This window comes from Pteropus alecto, unplaced genomic scaffold (assembly GCF_000325575.1).
Source record: "Pteropus alecto unplaced genomic scaffold, ASM32557v1 scaffold76, whole genome shotgun sequence".
Taxonomy (NCBI): Eukaryota; Metazoa; Chordata; class Mammalia; order Chiroptera; family Pteropodidae; genus Pteropus; species Pteropus alecto.
The window spans coordinates 28,280,323-28,298,705 of NW_006443138.1; the positions used below are offsets into that span (position 1 = coordinate 28,280,323).

The following is an 18,383-nucleotide window of genomic DNA, read 5'->3' on the forward strand; positions in this document are numbered from 1 at the left end:
TTACTGTTTCCTACCTTTCCTCTTTTATTACCCTTTGTTCTGGTATTTTCCTCTTTCTTGCTCCCATCTGTCCCTCCATCTCCACTATCTCTCTCTGTATCTTTCTCAGCTGTTATTCCTGGCCACCACTGTCTGGTTACACTTCTTCTCCTCTCTGATCTTAGGAATCTCAGGCCCCTCTTAGAGATAGAAGGGAGAACAGAGCTACTGCGAACATGCTTCAAGGGAGTGCTGTGCCTGCCACCTAGAGACATTTTGCGTAAGGAGGCTGCCCGTTCCAAGGAGGCCCAGGCCATTCTGGTAATTAATTCTTTGATATTTGTGTCTTTGGTTTTAATTTTTTTTTAAATTTTTTAAGAAGATGAGAAGTATAGGCTTGGCAGTTTTATGTAAGAATCTTCTGTCTTTAATAAAAGCAAAAATCATTGGAAGGAAGACTTCCTGTGAAGAAGGGGTTGTTAGTTCTTGTAGTCTGAACTCTACTCCTTTGATCTACTTCCTTCTTAGAGTCACTCATCGATTACTATTCTGCCACCACTTTAATATTCTGGCCCAAAGGCAGACACACTCAATCCTTCCCTTTGTAACTGTCACACAATTAAAACCAGGCTGGAAGTTTCAAACATGATTTACTAAGGACTCATAGGTAAATGAATTTAGGGAACCCCAGGAGCAAGAGATCTGAGCCCGTTTTCTACAGGGCCTACAGTGTTACCTTGAGGGAGGGAATAGGGACTCAATTTTTAATTTATATTTTTATGTTTAATTCCTAGGAATTCTTTCACGTTCTCTGATTATTCTTTTATTTTGATTGATTCTTCTCGTTTTATTGATGCCTTAGTCTCTTGAATTTTTTCAAGGATATTAACTTTAAAAAATAAAAATGCCTACTATTTACTAAGTTAGTTTAATTTTTTAAGATCAGTTTGTTCATCTTAGGCCTTCTTTTCATCAGATGTTTTGTGATCCTTCTTCTTCAGTTCATATTTATTTATGCTATGAAAGAAGAACTGGTACATACAGAAAGGGCTGGTTGTATTCCCATGAGGCCTTCCTCAGTGCAAATCTGGTTAGGTGGGGGATGATATTTTGGTGGAATTTCCCTGCGTTTGGGGCAGGCTAGGAATTCTAACTGCCCCAGTAAGAATAGCTTTACTCTGAGGTAGATTGCTTTCCAGTACTTTATTCCAGGGAGAGCTGTCTTTCTTTTTCTTTCTCCCTCTTTGTCAGTTTTAGTGGTCCAGAATTATCGCAAATGTTGCTTTGGTTCTCCCCACAGCCCTCTACCATTAGGAACCCTCCTTGGCAGACCACCTGCTTTCTTTATAAGGTTTATAAGGTTTGGAGCCAGGGCCACTTAGTTTACTAAAGGGCAAGAGGGAGAAATCTACTGTCCTAGCTTTTGTGAATCAGTTACCTTGCAGACTGCCAGGCCTGTCCTCTTCCCTCCCTGGAGCCACCCAGCCTCTCAGTCATGGCTGCTGAGTGAAGCTCCACCCACTGGGAACAGAGTCCCAGGTAGCTCAAGTTAAGGAGTGAGGATTGAGGGGGCAGGGTAGCTGTGTTGTCAAGGAATTCCTAGTCCACCAGGACAAACTGTACAGTAGGCAGACCTTTGTGTTCTGGAGGAAACAACAGAGGCATTTGTTCAAGTTAACAGTGGGCAAGGGGTTCTTGAAATTTAGGGGGAAACTTTTGGGGCAGGATTTTTCAAAGAAGGCTTCCTGGGAGAGCCAGAATGCTGAGCAGAGTTTAGAAGGAGGGTTGGGGTTGGGGCTGACAATCAGCTTGGCAATTCTTTGAATCCCTCTTCTCCCATCAGGATCTGTTCAAGGAGACCCTAGAATCCCTCCTAAGGCTAATGGAGACACTTATTGTTGAGATGCCCACTCGGATCCAGAACTGCTTGGAGGTCAGTGGGAAGGAGCCCCTGCAAGTTGGTGTATTCATTTCCTAGGGCTGCTGCAGTGAAGTACCACAACTGAGCGCCTTCAAACAACAGAAATACATTCTTCCACAGTTGTAAAGGCTAGAAGTCAAAAATCAAGGTATCAACAGGATTGGTTTCTACTAGATGCTCTGAAGGAGAATCTGTTCCAAGCGCTTCTCCTAGCTTCTAGAGATTCCTGGCAACGTGTGTGTGTGTGTGTGTGTGTGTGTGTGTGTGTGTGGTGCGCAGACAGCAGTCATTAGGTTAGGGCCTACCTGAATCCAGTATGAACTCACCCTAACTTGAATTCATCCAAAGACCATACTGCAAAACAGTCGCATTGTGAGGTTCTGGGTGGACATGAATTTTGAGGGGACACCATCAACCCAGTCCAGTTGGGAATGGAATAGAACAAAATGGGCAAACTAAGGGGTAGAACTGAAGGGGTAGAAGGTTGGGTGCAGAGCTTTTAGGGAAAGGAGAATAAGGGCTAGGATACAAATAATGGCCTTCCCTTCAGAAGAGAAAACTTCCTTCTTCTTTCTTCCCCTTCAAGCATTGCTGCAATCAGCATCTCTCTCTCTCAATCTCTGTCTCTGTCTCTGTCTCTGTCTCTGTCTCTGTCTCTGTCTTTCCCTCTTTTCATTTATCGTAGATAAAAGTTAAAAGCATAGGTTTTGGACTGCTATACACTACAGGTCCAGATTCTGGCTTTGCTATTAGCTGTGTGGCCTTGGGAAATTATTTAACTTTGGTTTGCCTCAGTTGTCGCCTAGAAAATAGAATAACAATAGTACCTAGTTAATACGGTCATTTAGTAATTGAATGAGATGTTTATAAAGTGCTTGAAGTGAGATATAGGTTCAAATTACATGCCCATTTTAAAATTGTCTTTTTATTGACTTGATTTATTTTATGCTAATGTCACTGTGATACTTCAGCCTTCTCCTGAAAATCTTGTTCCCCAATTACCACATGAAATTTAAGATTTCTTTGCAGTTCCTTTTTTTGTCAGAATATAAACTGCTAAGGACTATAGTCAGAGTATAGTATTCAAAAGTTACTTGAAATAACTCTTTTCTATATGATTATATTATCAAATTGATATAATTTAGACTTATTTGTATTAAAATTTAAGGTTTCCTTTCTTTTATTTAATTGAAGAGCTTGATTAAAGACTTATGTAGTTAAAAACTTTATATAAAGTTTTACTCAGAAAATTCTTGCTGCCATCCTGATCCTCTTAATCTCATTCCCACTCACCACCTATAGATAACTATTTATTACCTTCTGGTTTGTCCATGTGTTTTTTTTTTGTTTTTTTTTTTTAATTGTAAAAATAAGCCAATCTGTGTTTATGGTGTATTCTTATTTCCCCTTCTTTCTTACATACTAGGTAGCACATTCTGTCCAGTGGTCTGGACCTTGCTTTTTTCACTTACCCACATGAGTTCACAGATATATTTCTTATTTTTTTGTGTGTGGTTTCATACACTGTGTGCATGTACTATAGTTTATTCTATCAGTCAGTCCCTTGTGGATGGATATTGGACTGTTTCCATTCATTTTGCCATTAGTTTTCTTCTTAACTTTTTTTAACTTTTAGATGACAGATTTTAGATTCACAGGGATTTGCAAAAATAGTACATAGAGCCCCTCGAATGCTTCATCTAGCTTCCCCTAATGATGACATCTTATATAATAGTAGTATACCATCAAAACCAGGGAATTGATGTTGAGACACTATTGTAAAATTATAGATTTTATTCAGTTTTCACCAATTTTTACATGCACTCATGTGTGTGTGTGTGTTCTATGCAATTTAATCTTTTATATAATGTGTAACGACCATCACTATCATGATATAGGATACTCCCTCACCAAGAGAAATTCTCTTGCACTACCCCTTTACAGTCACATCTCATCCCCCCTTGTTTCTGTTCCCTGGCAAACACTGATCTATTCTCTGTCTCTATAGTTTTGTCATTTTGAGGATGTTACATACATGGAATCATATAGTATGTAACCTTTTATGAGATTGGCATCTTTCATTAAACTTAAAGGTCACAAGTCCTTTGTCAGATCTATAATTTGCAAATGTTTTCACCCAATCTGTAGCTTGTCATTTTTTCTCTTGACAGGGTCCTTTAAGGAGCAAAAGATCTAAATTTTTATTAAGTCCATTTTATAACTTTTTAATCTTATGAATCATGATTTTGGTGATACCTAAAACTAGGTCCTGAATATTTTCTCCTGAAGGCTGTTTAGTTGTACATTTTTAAACTGTCACTCATTTTGAATTAATTTTTGTATAAGGTATGAACTTTAGGCTGAGGTTCAATTTTTTGCATATGGAAGTTCAATTGATGCAAAAATTATCCTTTTTCTATTGCATTGCCTTTACACCTTGTCAGAATCAATCATTCATATTTGTGTAAATCTATTTCTGGACTTTGTATTCTCTTCCACTGGTCTCTGTGTCTATAGCTTTCACCAATACCACACTATCTTGATTGTTTTAACTTTAGTAAAGTCTAAAAATTATATAGCATAATTCCTCTTTTTTCTTTTTATCTTCACATATAAATTTCAAACCAGCTTGTTTATATCTATGAATCGTCCTACTAGGATTTTTATTGAGTTGCATTAAATCTATAGATTCATTTTGGACGAATCAAAATCTTTATTATGTTGAGTCTTCTAATCCATAGTCATGTTATGTCTCTTTATTGATTTGATCTTTGATTTTGTTCATCAGCATTTTGTAGTTTTCAACATTTGGATCCTGTATATATCTAAGTATTTCACTTTTTTAGAGATATTATAAATGTATTTAAAAGTGTTTGATTTCCAATTATTCATTGCTAGCATATAAAAATTCAATTGAGTTTTGCATGTTGACCTTGTATTACATCTAGGACTTTATGGGGGAGTGTGTGGGTTCCTTGGGATTTTCCATGTAGAAATCATCTTGTTTGCAAACAGGGACCATTTTATTTCTTCCTTTTTTAATCTTATGCCTTTTATTTCATTTTTATGCCTATTGCACTGGCTAGGACTTCTAGTATGATGTTTAACAGGAGTGGTGAAAGTAGACATCTTGCCTTGTTCTGAATCTTAGGGGGAAGTCATAAGTAAGATGTTTGCTATGGGCTTTTTGTATTTGTAAGTGCCATTTATCAGGTTAGGAAGTTTACGTCTATTTCTTATTTGTTGAGAATTTTGACTATAAATAGATGTTGAATTCTGTAAAATACTTTCTGCGTAAATTAATATCATTATGTTGATTTTCTTCTTTAGACTATTGATAATGGCATATTACATCAATTTTCAAGTACTGAAGCAGTCTTTCATTCCCAGGATAAACTCTATTTGGTTGTAGTATATTATTCTTTTTATACATTGCTGCATTTTATTTGCTGTTTTTTTTTGAGAATTTTTGTTTCTATATTCATGAAGGATATTGACTTATAGTTGTTGTCGTTGTTGTTGTTGTCTTTGTCTAATTTGGTATCAGATTAATATTGACTTCATGAAATGAGTTAGGAAGTATTCCCTCTTCTATTTCATAGAAGAGACTGAGTAAAAGTAACATTACTTCTTTAAATATTTGGTAGAATTCACCATGGATACCATCTTGACCTGATTTGTTTTATGTTTTTGTAAGGTTTTTTATCTATACATTCAATCTAAAAACAGTTATAGGACTATTCAGGTTATCTGTTTTATCCTAGGCAAGTTTTAGTTTTTGAAAAATTGGTCCATTTCCATTTCATCTAAGTTGTTGAATTTATGTGAGTTAGAGTTGTTTGTAGTATTTCCTTGTTATGCTTCTAATGTCTGCATAAATTATTCTTTATTCTTGTCTTTTTTCTTTTTTTCTTTGTCAGTCTTGCTACAAGTTTATCAATTTTATTAGTCTTTTTAAAAGAACCAACTTTTTGTTTCATTGTTTCTCTCTGTTCATTCTCTTTATATTTTTATGTTTTTCAATTTTCAATTTTATTGATTTTTGCTATTATCTGTAGTATTTTCTTCCTTTTGTTTGCTTTGAATTAATTTTACATTTAAAAAATTTTTTTTTAAAGTGAAAACTTAGACTATGGGCTTGAGACCTTTCTCCTTTTCTAATGTAAACATTTAGTGCTATAAATCTCCCTCTAGGTGCCACTTCTCCTGCATCCCACATGTTTTGATATGTTGCATTTTCATTGACATTCAGTTCAAAATATTTTGTAATTTCTCTTGAGACTTCCTCTCAGGCCAATGAAGTATTTAGAAGTGTGTTGTTTAATTACCAGATGTTTTGAAGAGGTTTTTTTTTTTTTTCAGTTTTCTTTCAGTTATTGGTTTCCAGTCTTAATTCTGTTATGGTTAGAGAACATACTTTCTATGATTTCAATTTTTAAAATTTGTTAAGGTTTTATTTTATGAATCAATATATGACCTATTTGCTTTTGTTGGATGGACTGAGCTAAAATGCCAATAGATAGTGTCATTCAGTTGTACTGTATCTTTGCTGGTTTTCTAATTACTAATTATATTGATTGGTGAGAGAGGAATGTTGAAATCTCCAACTATACTGAGGATTTTTTCCTTTCATTTCGAACAGTTTTTGCTTCAGAAATTTTTAAGTTCTGTTAAGTGCATATATATGTCGGATTTTTATGTATTCATGGTAAATTGTTCTTTTTATCATTACAAACTGTCCTTTTTATCTCCAATAATTTTCTTTGCTCTGAAGTCTTCTTTTTCTGTTATTAGTATAGCCTCCATAGCTTTCTTTTTATTAATGTTTGCATGATATATCTTTATGCATTCTTTTACTTTTAACATACCAATATTATATTTGAAATGAGTTTCTTTTAGACAGCATACGGTTGGTCATTTTAAAGGTCCATTCAGTAGGCTCATTAAAAAAAATCCTTTCTGATAATTTGCCTTTTAATTGGTATGTTTAGACCATTTACATTTAATAAAATTATGATATGGTTTAGGTTTACTACTTTATTACCTGTGTTCTGTTTGTTCCTTCTCATTTTTGTTTCTTAGTTTCCTCTTTCTTACTTCCTTTGGGTTATTTTTACATTTTTAACATTTTGTTTTAGTTCATCTATTGTATTTTTGAAGGTATCTCTTTGTATAGTATTTATAGCAGTTGCTCTAGGAATTACAAAATACATACTCTTTACATCCTACTTAGAATCAATATTTTACTACTTCAAGTGAAATGTAGAAACTTTATTATGTCATAGTTGTCTTACATATTAAAAACCTAATCAGATAATTTTTCTTTTTTAGGCGAGGCAACCCTTGGTTGACCTCACAGATTGCAAGGACCTTGTCAGTTTACGGTCCCTTATTTTTATTTTATTTTACTTTTTATTTTTTACACCTGTAGCACCTGGTCTTCCTAGGTGGTCTCCCTTCCAAGTACTAACCAGGCCCGACCCTGCTTAGCTTCCGAGATCAGACAGGATTGGGCTTTTTTAGGGTAGCATGGCCGTAGACCCAATCAGATAATTTTATATTTGATTTGAGCCACCCAACATATTTTCCAGATCTCAATAAAAGACTAGTCTATTATATTTACTCAAATATTTACCATTTCTGTTCAATCTTTATGTTCCAAATTTCCTTTTGCTATCATTTCTCTTCCTTTAACTGTTCTTTTAGGGCAATTCTGCTGGCAATGAATTCTCTTAGTTTTCCTTCACCTGATAATATCTTTATTTCACCTTCGTTTCTGAAGATTTTACCCCCCACTGGACACAAATTCTGGGTTCGTGGTATTTTAATATAGGTACTTTAAAAATATCACACCACTTCTTTCTAATGAGAAATACAGACATTTAAATCATTGCTTTCCTATAGGTAATGTTTCATGTCCTCTGGCTGCTTTCAATTTTTGTTCTCTGTCTTTAGTTTTCAGAAATTTCATTATGATGTGTCCACATGTGCATTTCTTAAGATTTATCCTCTTTGAGGTTCACTAAGTTTCTTGAATCTTTATTACCAAATTTGGGAAGTTTTCAACCATCTTTTGTTAAAAAATTTTCCACTATTGCACTTTCTAATTTCCCTCTGGGATATCAGTGACATGATATTGGACATTTTGGTACTGTCCCACAGATCCCTGTGGTTCTATTTTCAATATTTTTTTCTTCTCTTATTCAAATTGGATAAATTTTACTGGTCTCTCTTCAAGTTTACTGACTCTTTCCTCTGTTGTCGCCATTTTTCTAATTAGCCTACCCAGTGAATTTTTAATTTCAGTTATTATATTTTTTAGTTCTATAATTTTCAGTTATTTCTTCTTTATAGCTTCTATTTCTTTGCTGAGATTTTCTGATTTATTTATTTATTTATTTGTTTGTTTGTTTATGCATTGATTTCAAGTTTATTCATTATTGCTTTTTGGGGTCCTTTGTTGAATAGCTGCCTTAAAATCTTTATCAGATAATTTTTACATCTGCATCATCTCAGTATTGACACCTACTGATTGAATTTTCTCATGTGAGTTGAGATATTTCTGGTTCTTCATATGTGGAGTAATTTGGGGTTATATCCTGGACATTATGAATATTATATTATTAGCTTCTGTGTCTTATTTAAATACTGTAGAATATGTCAATATTTTTCATTTGAGCAGGCGATTGACCCAGTTCAGTTCAGGCCACAATGTCCAATCAGCCTTCCATGAGTTGTAGTTAGAGTATCAATTCATTTTTCAAAGTCTTTGCAATGCTATTCATATCTGTTCCACATGTGTATCACTTTTAGCTATCTTGGGACTGGGGTGGTAATCTCTTCCTGTAGTTGAGTTCTCAAAGTCTGTATATTTTTAGGATTAGATCCACACATGTGAATCTTGGGGGTGAGCCCATGAGTTCATAAACAACTTTAAGGAGTTATTTTCCCAAACTCTTCCCTCTCCATAATCTCCTGGTATTTTCTGCCTTTACAGGGCTCCCCTTGTTGGTCCTCCAGCCAGAAATCTAAGGCTTTAGTTACTCTGACCTCCTAGGTATTTCTACACCAGTCCCTGGGGACGAGCAATGGGAGGATAGAGAATAAAGAAAAGCAGTTGGAGTTTATTGTACCCTTTTGGGACCACAGCTCCTCTGATCAGAGAGTAGGTTCCCCTCTCTCAGAGGTTTGGCTTCTGTAGATTCCTGATGTCACCTTTGCTGCCACAAGTTTACTTAGGGCCTAGGGCAGAAGACAATGGAGAAAAGAGGGTAAAAAGAGCGAAGAGAAAAATGGGAGATTCCCCCACTCTTTCTGAGCATTAGCAGCAGTTCCCTTTTTTACTCCTTGAGCTATAATTAGAGCACTTCTCCTGGAGCTTTCTCTGTTTGCACCCTGGTGCCCAGGTTTTAGACTGTATTAAATTCAAGCCAGAAGATACCTGAGGAAAAAAATGGTAAACTCACCACTGAGTCAGTGGTACTTTAAATTCTTGTCTTCTTTCCTAATCCACTTGTTACTATTACATCTCAGAGCCCTCAAATAGCTGCTCTGCATATTCTGTCCAGATTTTATAGTTGCATTAATTGGGAGAGATATGGTGGAGGGTGCTTATTTTATCTATACCCCATACACTCCCCAACCTCCTCACCTCTAGATTATTTCAAAACAAATTCCATACCAATTTATCTATAAATATTTCAGTATATTTCTTTAAAAGATAAGGTTTATTTTTAAAAATTGTAGAATCATTATTACATTTAATATTTAATGTTAATTTTATTTCTCAATAGCATTAAATATTCAGACATTCCAATGAAATGGTTTGTCTCTTAAGTCTCTTAATCTGTAGATTCCCCTTCCATCATTTTTTTCCTTCAGATTTAATTGTTGAAGAAACCAAGTCATTTGTTCTGTAAATTTTCTATATTCTGGGTTGTGCTGATTATATCCTTTTGGGGTCGTTTAACAAGTTTCTCTGTCAAAGTCTTTCTTATAAATTAATGGTTAGATCTAGAGGCTTGATCATGAATCTGATCAATTTTTGATAAGATAACTTCACAAGTAGTCTTGTCTTCTACCACTAAGAGCCACATGATGTCTGGTAGTCTCTCTATGGTGTTCACAGCTTTCGATGATCAGTGCTTAGATTCATTAATTCATTAGTGGTTGAAAAATCGGTGATACTCTTTTTTTAAAGACCTTGTTATTGGAAGATCACTTGCTGCAATAAAGTGTATAAATTTTAAATGTACACTTAGATACATTTTTACATATGTATACATCTGTGTAAATACCAGTCAGATTAGGAAATAAAATATTTCCTATACCCTAAAAGGTTCCCCATGTACCCTCTCCCAGTGCATAACTCCTGCCAATAATCATTATTCTGACTTCTATCACCATAGATTAGTTTGGCTTGTTCTTGAACTTTACAAAAATGGAATTATATAGTATGAACCTTTTTGTGTCTGTATTCCTTTACTTCAACATTATATCTGTGAGCTTCATCCATGCAGCACTAGACCGTTCTTTTTTATTGCTATGTAGTATTCCATTGAATGCATATACCTCTATTTATTTTTGCAAAATGATGACATCGTAATTCTATAATTCCTTATTCATTTTTAGCTAGAATTCTTCTATAATGAGAAGTTACCTTTATAGATTATGTGGTTACTTTTGAGGTATAGCTCATATAGGAAAGACAAAATAAATGCTGGATCCTTTCCCTTTATTAGTTTTCAAAGTAATGAATTATTTTCTAGTATTCTCTAGCATCATTTGAATTTAAAATGAATTTTTAAATGTTACATGTGTTTTAATTAATTACAACTATTATTGATGCTTAAGTTGCCCCATCTTTGATCAATGAATGGGAGACTCTTCAGGTTGGCTCTTGAATCCCTCTAATATGACTCCAATAGTCTTTAATAGCTTTCTTGCTCTCTAGCACGATATCTTGTTTACTTCCTGTCTCAGTCCTGGAATCAGTTTCTCTAAGGAGCTCTTATTCCTCTTAGTGAAAAATGGTATTTGGCACTCTGGTATTTTATCATAGTCTGGCTGCAAGGAAGACTTGCAGAGTTCCCACTAGAATTCCTCATATCTTCAGGAAGAGTGTTTTTTTCTTATCAGTGCAGCATCAGTGTTCTCTTGAGTTGGCTGTAGATTTTTCATCTGCTGCTCTTCTTCTTTTTCAGTTATAAAATGCTGTTTGTTTAGTTGTATCATCAGCAAATTGATGACCGTAGATTGACATGTAAATGTCAATCTTTGGATCAGTGGTATTTTGGATCCATAATTTACCAAAGGTGAGACAGAAAGCATTGTGTTCTAAATGAAATCGTTCATAATTATATTTCTCGAGCAGATTCATACACACTTTACCCTGGAATCTGTGAATATAGTGATTCTTCTTTGTTATCACCAAGGTTTTTTTCTACTGAAGGAATGGGAAGAGGTAAGTAGGGGAACACTGGAGTATGTTGACCCAATGAAGTGAATCACGGTCATTATATTTTGAGAGCCACCACTTTAATCTGAAGGAAGGAAGTAGTAATTAAGATTTCTAGCACCTAGATGAGAGCAAAATTTGGAACTGAAGCCAAATTTGGTGCCAGTCCTACATGTAATCTGGCTTTTGGCAAAATAAGTCCTGGTCTCAGAAGTCTTGCCCTGATATTTTGCAAAAGCCAAATTCAAGGTTACCTTTCTATCCTCTTGGATGCATCTGAATGGGCCTCTCCTTTTATTCTCTTTTCCCTCCAGCTTCTGGACACATGGCTTAATTCCCAGAAGGACAATGAGCGGGAACGGGCCATGTGGTGTACTGCCCGTATTCTTGGCTTCACTGCAAAAATGAACAACTTCAAAGTGAGTGGAGCCTGCCCTGGAGTCTGGGCTCTCATGCCCCCTCTGGTTGCCCTCATCCCTACCTTTATTCCAAACTTCATCATATACATTACCTAGCCTCGGTCACTCATCCCCATCCTCCTTCTCCCTGGCCCCATTCTCTGTTTTCTCTTGTGCATCCCATCTTGTTCTCTCCTTTCTCCCTTCTGCTTGGTCTTTTTCTCAATCTACCAGTTGAACTCCATTCCACTTGGTTAAGTTTGATTCCATTCAGCTGAACAGGCAGTTACTGAATACTCACCTTGTGCCAGGCACTGTGCTAGGTGCTATATAGCAAGTACATAGGTGACTGAGACAGTTCCCTGACTTCATGGATCTTACAGACCCCTGGGGAGAAAGGCATGCATAGAACAAATCTAAATAGAAGGTGATAATGAATGTGTCAACCAAATATGGTGGGAATAAAAGGTCAAAACACAAATAATTACAAATGAAGGGGTTGGGGAAAGTTTCACAGAGGAGGAGGCATTTGAACTAGGCTTGAAGGATGACTAGGGTGTCAGGAGGCAAAGAAGGGGGATAGTGTAAGGTTATTTCGAAACTATGTTCCCTTATGTTCTTTATAGCCACAATTCACCTAACTAATTCTATTTCCATTAACTTCACCTATTCTCACCTTTTATATCTCTGACACATGCATCCCCTCCTCCTAGTTCTTTTCCTGTGATAGCTTAGCCTATAGGAATGGCTAGGATAACTAGTAACTTCCAGCTTCCCTCCCCAGGCAGAAATCGAGTTCACCCGGCTGGGGCGCTTGGTAAGGCTGCTGGCCGTACGCTGCCAGGACCCAGTGGACAACATCTGCTTCCTGTCTTCTCAGGCTGTCTACAACCTCTACTGTATCCTCCTGCAGCAAAAGCGTATGAAGAACCTTCTCTTATGCCCCGGCAGACTCCCACTTAGGCCTGACCATCCCCACACACTCTGTCCCAGAAGAGTGAACTTCAAGAAGTTCCACTGAGGAACCTGCCCGCAAACATCTACAGACCTTCTTGGGACCAGATACCTACACCGGAAACAGTTCTTTTGAATTCATTTTTCCTCCTCTAGCTGAGACCCATACTCTTATTCAGTTCTGTCTCTGTTCTGAGGCAGGGAATGTGGAGGTTCCTCTGACCTCTGCTCTCACCATTTCTTATCTTAATGCCCATTCCTCTATTCCCAGCCCCACAGGATATACATCTCCCCAAGCTGACTTAGTTCAGTAGGAGTTTCAGGCTAGGCAGGTGGGAAAGGGAGGGGCCCAAGATGCCTTCTGAGTGTCTGAGAGGTGGGATTGGGTGTCTTTGTTTCAGAGATGGGAAGGAAAACACAGGGCTTGTGGGAAGAAGAGGGCAAGCATGAAGTCTATAGTGCCAACGTGTTCTATAACAACACCTTTGAAATTGCCAAGGTGAGGGGGCAGGACCAGAGACAAAGCGGGGAGAGCCTGGGCCTCTCATTTACATGATATTATGGACTCCTGGGGTGGGCCTCTTTTATCCCATCTGCTTTCCCATTCCATTACTAGATGTGAACTTTCTCTTTGGGGGAGATTTTCCTACCACACGCTACTCTGTCCTCTCCCTTGAGCATCATGGGTCCTAATCCTTATTTTTCACCTGTCCTCCGTGGAAGCATTTGCTTCATGCAAATGATGCTTTGTGAGCAATGTGTAGATTCAACCAGCTCCTCAGAAATGTCACTAAGGATCTTAGCCCCATCCATCCTCTCCCAGTGCTCTTCCTCTGCAGCCGCTGACTTCTGAGTCCCACATTGCATCTGGGGTCAGTGTTTTCTCCTTTCTATCCCCAAAGACTCTGTCCCTAGTGAAAGAGTCTTCTAGGAACTAAGCACACAGCACAGGCCTAGGACAAAAGCATATAATGTTCCCAAGAGAAGCCCTCCCTCTTCCTACCCTAACCAGGAAGAGTAGAACAAGCTATCTCAGGCACAGGCTACCCAGCTGCATCCAGTCTGATCCCACCCTGTTGCAGGCATTTGCAGAGTACTTCACCAAGATCCAGCTCACCACCCTGGTACTGACAGCCATGGAAGGCCTGACTGACAGCAGGGCCAAGGTATCTCTGGCTGCAGCCCAGCTGATGAGTGGCGTCATGAAAGAGCGGGGGAGAGACATGATCAAGGTAGTGTGGTGCTGTGGTGACAGCCCTGCCCTGAGAGTCAGAGCCCTGGGCATTCCCCTGGCTTTCTTACTAATGAGCCGAAGGGCTTTGGCCAAGTCCTTCTCCTCTGTAGGCCTTAATTCATTTACTTCTAAAATGTAGGCTTGCACTGAGCTCTGACATTTGTAATCCTGAGCTTATAACTGCAGTGACTCCTCTCTGGGGGCCTGATTCCTCAGTTAATGACAGCCATGTGCAGGGGTGTAGGCAGCTGGAGGGCCTAGCAGCCAGAGCACAAGGAACCACTGTTGGAGGATTTGTTTCCTGGGGTGTCAGGGGCCTTAGACCTCTGTGAAAGGTAAGGCTGTAGGTTACAAGCAAGCAAGCTCACAGAATGACTCTGGCCTTTGTATAAATTTTCTTTTCGGTTAACATGTAAAAATGGAACAGTTTTGCATTAAAACAAATCTAAATTTCCTACTTCACTGAAAAAAACTTGAAAATGGGGTCACACAGGGGCAACTCTCTGAGCGGCTACTATCCCTTTCACATGTGGCGTGGGCTCTCCAGGCTCTCCAGACTCTCCTATCTCTGAATCTCCTGACATCCTACTCATTTACGTGACTTGCCCATGAGGGTGTCTTTGAGGTATTACAATGAATGGGCTTCCCAGAGGTCCATATATTAGAGATCCAAGGGTCAAATGAGAGCCCTATGGTTCTTCCACACCCATGTGAACTGTCCTTGTAGTTGCATGGGTTAGAAGTTGATCTCAGCTGGCAGAGAAAGTTTTGAAGTGTCTCCAGGGCTTTTTTTTTTTTTTAAAATCTTTGCTTTCACAGCATAATCTCTCCCTACAAGTCATCTGTGCTAAATGCAGAGTCCTTCCAATGAAGGACTTCTGACTATATGGAAAATTACTTAGTTCATATTTTGCAAAATTTATTATTCTAGTAATACATTTATCCATTTAAGAAGCATAAAATAATGAAGTGCTTAACGATTGTAAGGCAAAGCAGATATCATTTCTTTCCAACCCTTAACTTGTATAATTCTTATAACTTGTAAGGCAAAGCAGATATCATTTCTTTCCAACCCTTAACTTGTATAATTCTGTGTATAATTTTTATACACAGAATATTCACTTAACTCAGCAAATTAATTTCAGTATCCAGTCTAGGAGACACAGCACCAATAAAATAGAAGGTGCTCAATGCATATATTGGTGACTTGATGTGTGAACTGGCACCATTCTGTGCAATGAAATTCACAGTTACCTTGAGAAAGCATATCGAACTAGAATATTTTTCAGAGAGCTAATACTCTTCTTTTAATACAATAAACTTAAACATCTCTATCCTAGAAATTTTATTCAAAATAGTATATTTTAGGTAAATAAAAAGTTGGAAACTAAAAGTTATGAATAGTACTATTCAGTCAGGTTAATTCAAAAAATTCTGCTTTAGGAAGATGTTTTGTTGCATTTTTATGAATTTTCAAATTCGATTTTTTAAGGCTATATTTTCTATTATCTTTGAAGATAATATAAAACCCAGAATACAGATCACACACTTAATGATGAGATTTTCTTGAACCCCAAAATGAAATATTTTTAAAGCACAGGACATTTTAGCCTGACTTAAGAACATCTGATTTTTCTATTTCCAACTAACTATATGGCTTTATAAACTCCGTTTCCAATAATATATTAAGTTTAACAAGAAAAATTAATAAAACAAAACCAAAACTTTAGAAACAGATGGTACATGTATGTCCTTTTTTCCAGTCATGACATATAATACGAAAGTGTTTTATAGTAGTAACCCAAGCAGGAAACTATAGGGATACTGTTGGTTTTTTTTTTTAAAAAGTCTTTTCTTTCAGTTCTATAGACATTTAAGAAACCAAGGGAGCATCTGTTACGACAATGAAAAAAAAGTCGAAAATACTAAAATCAACCTCTATATTTACACACAATTTTCTGAAATCTTATCAATCACACTGTAGTAACTTTTTTCATATCCCTCTTGAAAGGCCACTGAAGAATTAACTATGGGTTTTAGAAGTTGAAGGCCTTCTTTCTGGAGCTTCTGTATCTCCTGAATAACGTGGGACCTTCTCTCTGGACTTGAGGGCTGTGGACAGGCATTCATTATGGTGGGCCTTGGTACTAGCTCCTGGAGTTCCTTTTGTGGCCCCTGCTAGTCTGGCCTCTGGCACCTCAGAACTCTGCCTTGAGAAGAGTCACTGACAGGATTGTAACTAGGCCCCTTGAGTTTGAGGAGTTGGTAGAGAGGAAGGAAGAGGGGAGTAGCAAAGAAGAAATGACTGAGGTTCTTTTGGCTCTGCCTTATAGATTGAGGAAGTTGTGGAAGGCATCCTGGAACGGCTCAACTTGCAGCTGGAACCCAGCACGAAGGAGGAGACCCTTAGGGCCATGTGCTTGCTGGCAGGCAACAACACCCACATCGTGGTGCCCATGCTGCTCAACAGGCCCCTCCCTTGGAATAGGTACCTCTCCCGTGGTCTAGGAGCCCTTCTGCCCAGTAAACCCTCCCCTGTTCCAGCCCAAGCCCATGATTAAAATCACTGCACAAGGATGCTTTCTCTTTGACAACAATCAAACTTCATGTTCTCTGGCCAAAGCCTCTTTGGTCTCACTCCCTCTAGACCCTGAGAATTGGCTGTTAATAGTCCTGAGACCAGACTAGTTCTGGGAATATGGTCACCAGGGCCCATGACATAGCTGTCCCTGGTCCTGCAGAACCAATCTGGCCCTGTGGAACGTGTTTGGCACCCGGCGAGAGACCACAATCAATGTCCTGCAGCTGCTCATAGGCATTCTGGAAAATCTCCATTCCAAAGAGGAAACAAGGGAGATGGCCTTCCAGCCTGTGGCGGTCAGCACCTGGGAAGAGAGGGGGCCGAGGACTCACTGTTCTGGGACTTGGGAGCAGAGCTGAAGATCAAAGGGCACTTGCAGGGTGGGAAACAGGTGTTAGGGAGGAGCAGAGAGGAGAGGGTTAACACTGGACTCACGGATACTGCACCTTCGGTTAGCACTTTAACCTGCTTTTGCACTTGTACATCCAAGAACTGCATGATGTAAAAAGGGCAGGGATCAGTCCCATTTTATAAACAAGGAAAGTGAAGTTCAGAGTTAATCAGCTTTCTCTATCTCCTGGTTTCGGGACTGGCACTCATTTCTCCAGGGCCTGGCCTGTGGCATGGCGGGTCAGGGAGCAGGGGGTTCGGTTGCCTGGAATCAGGGTAAACAAAACATGTCCAAATCATTTTCTGCTGAAAATTTAGAATTGGTTTCCTTTTTGTTTTTAATGTTGGGGAATGAAGAGAAAGCAGATTGCATGTGTTTGGCCCCTTATTACCCTAGGTATGAGCTGTGGGCTTTTAGTCTTTGAGTACTTCTTCCTAGCCTGAGTCAGAGTGACCTGTGCCCTATGGGCAATGACAGGGAGGGGCAAGGCGGGACTCAGTGCGTGGGATTGTAGAACCGTTTTATGTCTTCACTCAAGCCTAGTTGATTCTGCTTCCCCCTTTCCACATGTCCTCCCCCAGGTGGCGTGTGCCTTGTGTGAGATGCTATCTGGGTCCCTGTGCCAGGAGGCCATCCAGGAACTCTACCCACGGCTGTTGCTGGCTGTGCTGAGTCATCTCTACTGGGTGATTGAGCAAAATGCTCCCCAGAAGATGGTGGTCTACAGCAAGGATGGGGGCCCGGGCAGCAAGAGCAAGCCCTTTGACCCCACTAGGTAAGCCTAACCCCAGTGCAATGGAGGAATGAGCCTCGCCAACTTCAGAGGGCCATGGACAACTAGAGGCTGATCCCCTAGGGATGCTGAGAAAGAGAAGAGCAGAAGAAATAGAATATGAGTATGGGTGCTGCAGCATCGTGTGCTGGAATGTTCTTACATATTTTCAAGTTTCCCATTACTCTTTTTCTTTCATGCATTCTTCTGATTCACTCAGTGGTTCATATCTATGTTCATAACGCTGCACATGGAAAGATTCAATTAGATGGGAATGAAAGGGCAAGACTCTATCTACTATATCTGTCATTCTCTCTGTGCAGTTGTGGCCATTCAAATCTGGGTGACTTCTGGCTTAGCTTGGTTACTAGCTGTGCCATTTGTGCAAGTCACTACTTGGTTTTCTCCTCTATAAAATGGGGGTTGGATTCCTAAATAAGTGGTTATCAAACCTTTTTTAAAACCTCAGGGTATTCTATTCAAGTGAAATCTTACATGAAACCTGGTAAGCAGAAACATTCTGATTAGATGAAGATATATCCTAACACTTCTGTACCCTGGAGAGCAGAATTTGAAAACCATGGCACTAGAATATCTCTATAGTCTCTTTCATAGAACTCTGTGGTTGGATGAGCATCAAGGTTAAAGGGGTGAGTGGACTGGTAATTAGAGATGGGTTTCCTAGAGCCATAGATT

General features: G+C 38.5%; 3 protein-coding genes and 1 pseudogene across 3 annotated transcripts in view; 3 read left to right on the top strand and 1 right to left on the bottom strand.

Annotated features, from left to right (window-relative positions):
• The window catches only part of LOC112472293 (maestro heat-like repeat-containing protein family member 1), a 15,944-nt gene extending 15,150 nt beyond the window's left edge, over positions 1-794 (top strand). The window contains exons 15-16 of the mRNA XM_025041079.1: positions 165-300; positions 774-794. Of these exons, the coding sequence (XP_024896847.1) occupies positions 165-300; positions 774-794 (157 nt within the window). The remainder of the gene's footprint in view (positions 1-164; positions 301-773) is intronic.
• A 1,042-nt stretch (positions 795-1,836) lies between these two features.
• LOC112472245 (maestro heat-like repeat family member 5) lies at positions 1,837-13,208 on the top strand. The gene is made up of 3 exons (XM_025040943.1): positions 1,837-1,912; positions 11,672-11,776; positions 12,540-13,208. Exons 1-3 carry the CDS (start codon positions 1,862-1,864, stop codon positions 12,774-12,776), a joined length of 393 nt encoding a protein of 130 aa, XP_024896711.1. The 5' UTR covers positions 1,837-1,861; the 3' UTR covers positions 12,777-13,208.
• Positions 7,323-7,441, bottom strand: LOC112472444 (annotated as a pseudogene).
• LOC112472295 (maestro heat-like repeat-containing protein family member 7) overlaps positions 13,113-18,383 on the top strand; it is a 6,939-nt gene continuing 1,668 nt past the window's right edge. Inside the window, exons 1-5 of the mRNA XM_025041080.1 lie at positions 13,113-13,208; positions 13,771-13,941; positions 16,277-16,431; positions 16,685-16,820; positions 17,497-17,690. Coding sequence (XP_024896848.1) covers positions 13,113-13,208; positions 13,771-13,941; positions 16,277-16,431; positions 16,685-16,820; positions 17,497-17,690 — 752 coding nt within the window. The remainder of the gene's footprint in view (positions 13,209-13,770; positions 13,942-16,276; positions 16,432-16,684; positions 16,821-17,496; positions 17,691-18,383) is intronic.